This window comes from Trypanosoma rangeli (genome assembly GCF_003719475.1).
Source record: "Trypanosoma rangeli strain AM80 chromosome Unknown Tra_15.4_contig_00185, whole genome shotgun sequence".
Lineage (NCBI taxonomy): Eukaryota > Euglenozoa > Kinetoplastea > Trypanosomatida > Trypanosomatidae > Trypanosoma > Trypanosoma rangeli.
The window spans coordinates 32451-36046 of NW_021705932.1; the positions used below are offsets into that span (position 1 = coordinate 32451).

At 60.4% G+C, this 3596-nt stretch overlaps 4 protein-coding genes and 1 pseudogene across 4 annotated transcripts in view, besides 3 other annotated features; 1 reads left to right on the plus strand and 4 right to left on the minus strand.

Moving 5' to 3' along the window:
* The first annotated feature begins 72 nt into the window (after positions 1-72).
* Positions 73-98: a microsatellite.
* Positions 99-464: 366 nt separating this feature from the next.
* Positions 465-496: a microsatellite.
* Positions 497-549: 53 nt separating this feature from the next.
* Positions 550-885, plus strand: TraAM80_05595 (uncharacterized protein; the record flags this gene model as incomplete). Its single annotated transcript, XM_029382469.1, has 1 exon — positions 550-885. The coding sequence occupies one exon, from the start codon at positions 550-552 to the stop codon at positions 883-885; it is 336 nt and encodes a 111-aa protein (XP_029237647.1).
* A 205-nt stretch (positions 886-1090) lies between these two features.
* Positions 1091-1118: a microsatellite.
* Positions 1119-1188: 70 nt separating this feature from the next.
* Positions 1189-1411, minus strand: TraAM80_05596 (hypothetical protein; annotated as a pseudogene).
* Positions 1412-2359: 948 nt separating this feature from the next.
* Positions 2360-2815, minus strand: TraAM80_05597 (uncharacterized protein; the record flags this gene model as incomplete). The annotated part of the gene is made up of 1 exon (XM_029382470.1): positions 2360-2815. The coding sequence occupies one exon, from the start codon at positions 2813-2815 to the stop codon at positions 2360-2362; it is 456 nt and encodes a 151-aa protein (XP_029237648.1).
* Positions 2816-3048: 233 nt separating this feature from the next.
* TraAM80_05598 (uncharacterized protein) lies at positions 3049-3381 on the minus strand (the record flags this gene model as incomplete). The annotated part of the gene is made up of 1 exon (XM_029382471.1): positions 3049-3381. The coding sequence occupies one exon, from the start codon at positions 3379-3381 to the stop codon at positions 3049-3051; it is 333 nt and encodes a 110-aa protein (XP_029237649.1).
* A 190-nt stretch (positions 3382-3571) lies between these two features.
* Positions 3572-3596, minus strand: part of TraAM80_05599 (uncharacterized protein) — a gene marked incomplete at both ends in the record, with an annotated part of 327 nt that continues 302 nt past the window's right edge. Inside the window, one exon of the mRNA XM_029382472.1 lies at positions 3572-3596. This exon is cut by the window's right edge and continues 302 nt beyond it. Coding sequence (XP_029237650.1) covers positions 3572-3596 — 25 coding nt within the window.

Below are 3596 nucleotides of genomic sequence, written 5' to 3' on the forward strand. Positions count from 1 at the left end.
ATCGAACATGCATCGGTGCATAGTGGCAGTGGTGGGACGGGCGGCGGTAAAGGCGGCGAGGCGGCCGGTGGCGCAGCACAGCAGCAGCAACAACAGCAAGGGCACCGTGGCGATCAGGGGCGGGCGCATTGTTGTCATCCTTGTCTGCCGGGTCTTCCAAGCAAAAACAAACAAACAGCGTGTAAGCTCTAGCAAAAGGTTGCAAGCTCTGTGTGGTGGAACGCGGTCCGTCACAAGACGCGGCAACAAAGATAAAAAAAAGAGAAGAGACGCAGAGCTTGACAGTGGAACGGTCAACGACAGTCGCAAAAACGTCCCAACACGAACCAGGGAGCGGTGCACACATGCAGATATATATGCCCACAAAGGGGTGGTGGTGGGCAGAGGCCGCACCCAGTGGGAGGCACAACCGTATGACAAGTCTTCCTCCCCGTTCCTTTCATCCTTCTTCTTCCCCCCCCCCCCACCACACACACCCTCACACCCTCTCACACACGACGTGTGCGTGCACTGTGACAATATCATTCGTTGCCATTATGGCCGCGGTCCATGCGCACTCTGCGGCTGGGGGCGGGTGGGCTATTCAAAGGGGTTGTGCTGCAGGATGGTGGTGTCGCCGGAGGAGACGCTGACGAGCGAGCCGCCTCGAATGACGCACGCCCCAAGGCGCCGTACGAGGACATCTCTGTCCCACAGTTCCGCATTTGCCACGACGAGGTTGATGTTGTTGTCGAATCCCTTGAGGATGCCGTGCACTTCCCTCCCCGCCACCGCAATCACGACGCGGCGGTCGAGGTGAGGCTCCAGAGCGAGGATGCCCTCCTTCTTCCTGACGATGTGGGCCAGCTCCGCCGCCATGGGGCCTGCGCCGCACACACTTCCTAACTCACATGGCGGAGCGAGAAGGGAAGAAAAATGCACCTCCAACCAGAATAACCCAGAAACTCACACACAACAGCAGCGGCAGCAGAAGCCACTGGAAGACATCCTCAAATAGGGCTGTCGACGCGGCTCGTGGCGGCCTATCTCCCCCTTTTGTTTTTCTTTCCAATTCCCTTCGTCTCCGGCTGCAGTGGAGCTACGCGCGTCAACAAAAACAGACACATACACACACACACGTGCTGGAGACGTCCCGAGCAGTAAAGTAAATAAAGAGGTGTTCCCTTCGTTTTTTGTTTGTTTGTGTTCACGGTGCAGTTCGCTCCAGCAAGCGTGGGAATTGCTCGTGGCCAACAAACGAAAGGTCCTGCTAGTTCCTTTCGGGGTCATGTTGTTCCATTTGATGCACTGAAATAGATTTGAACAGCCACATCTAATCCTCCTCGAAGGGCGTCTCGTCTCCCTTGTCAGGGATCTGCTGCATGGGCCAGGGACTGTTCACATCGTACAGCCGCGTGGGCTCAGCCGGGTGTGGGGTTGGCTGCTTCCTGCAAAAGAAGGTTGAAAGACCCAGTGCGGGCGCAAGTTTGAAAGTTTGACCTCGTTGGGGTCCGCTGCGCCACCGTCGCCCAATGAGGCGTGGAAGGGGACACACGGCGCGGGAGGCAAGGGAGGCGCAGGGAACAGCGCCAAGACGGGGCCGCCGAGCTCTCCTGCGGGCGTCAGGCAGTGGCAACGTGTAGAGTAAGACACTGGAGAGGCGCCCCAATGCCACACCTCGATGCCGTGCGTAGCCCTCGCCCAGGGCCGGAACAAGGCATAAAACCTGCACAGGGTCTCTCTCTTCCGCCCTCAAAAACACAACGAAATCTCTGCCAAGCGGGGCAATCGTTCACTCGCTGCCCAATGCGGGTAAACAACACGGGCGCTGCCTATGCCCCGACCGTCTTGCAACGCGACACCCAAAAGGGTGGGAAAGCGTTCCATAGTGACCGGGGCGCCCCCTGTACCAACGAGGGAGCGCCCTGTGAGAGCCAAAGTTGGCATCCACGAAGGGCTTGTTGCTCCACTCCGCCGCGACATTCAGGCCTTCCTGCGGAGTCCAGTGGAGGACATCCTTGTTGCTGTGGCGCATGGTGGGGGCGCTGTCATCGGCAAAGAAACCATGGCGCACAAAAAGCTCTGCAACAAGATGGGCACTGAGTAAGCCTATCGCATTGATAAACAGGAAGAGGACCCAACACTGCTCCCAGCGGAACTCTTCGTGTGGTCACGGGGAAGGCGGTGGCTCGGTCGATGCCAACCCCGGCGTGCCTGCTACCTTGGGGAATGCCGTTGACCAGTTTACAATGTGGCTAGCAATAGCCATTCACCGCATATGTACGAGGATCTTGTCGTGGTCCACTGCGCCAGCGACTTTGGCGTAGTCCAAAAAGACGGCTTCGTAGGCTCCTGCGGAGCGTTCGGGTCGGAAACCGGATCACCGCGGGGGAGGCCTTTGAGACGCCATAACGCCGCAGGCGCCAGCGGCAAGAATGCGTTCCACCAGCTTACCAAGGCAGGTGGCCGACGCGGCAGACTGGCAACGCTCTGGGGTCGGAAGTCTTTTCCCCGATTCAAGAGGAGCATGATGACTCCACGGCGCCAGCTCTGTGAGACTGTCCCCGTGCAAGGGCTCCTGTTGGGGCGGCGGAGGGCGTGAAACCCCGGGTGTCTCCTCGCCTCCGCCGCGTACACCCACCCTCACAAGACTGCTCTGCTTCCTGGCGCGTAGCGAGCACAAGCTAGCGGCTTTTGGCCGCGACACCGTCCAACTCCGCCAGTTCGGGGGTCCAAAACGACGGCTTCCGGCGGCTGTCTGCCGGGACTGCCACCTTGGCGGCCCGCCGTCTGCCTGGCGTAATTCGTTGTTCTGCGCCGCCCATGTTGCCCCCATACCCCGTGGAATCCTGCGGAGCTGATTGACTGCGTGGCGATATCTCCTCCGGTTGGCCTCCCCCGCGTAGGCAAACTTCGGGAAGGCCTCGGTGGGTTGGCGGGCGCGCTATCGCACACTGATCTCGCCGCGGGATCCGGGTGGAATATCGCGGCCCCAACCCACCGCAGTTGCCTCGCCTTCTGCGCGGGGCAGCTTCTCCAACTCCACCCCGGCGACACCGTCAGCTCCATTCATACCACCGCCCCGACAGGTGCGAGCAACGCCGCAGTGCCGAAACCCCAACAAGCCGAAGCCACCTGCTTGGGTGGGGCGGCAATTTGGCCTCGCCTGAGCGAGACCCGTAACCTCCGCAAGCAATGGCCAGAACTCTCGCCAACACCGCCATTCATCAGCCACGCGGTGCGGGCGGCGCTGCTGACTGCACGGCAATGCGCGTCCCCGCCTCTTGCGTCACGGACTCGGCGGGGTGCAGGATACCGCACACCACGACGGGCCGCATCAGAGACCGACCGCGTGGCAGTTGGAGCAAATAAACCGCCGCAGATCCTCAAATTGTGGTTCATCCGGTGTACCGTAAGTGTGAGGCATGGCGTGTGCCCTCTCGCACTGCCGTCAGGCACACCACCTTCTCGTAGCGCACAAACTCCGTCCTTGGCAGCAGTCTCCCCCTACTCTCCTGCGACCCAACGAGGTGTCTCACCAAAAGCTCTTTTTCGACACCCGTGGAGAGCCAGTGGCGGCACTTTCAGTAAGCTAGAAAAAAGGTGTGGACGACGAA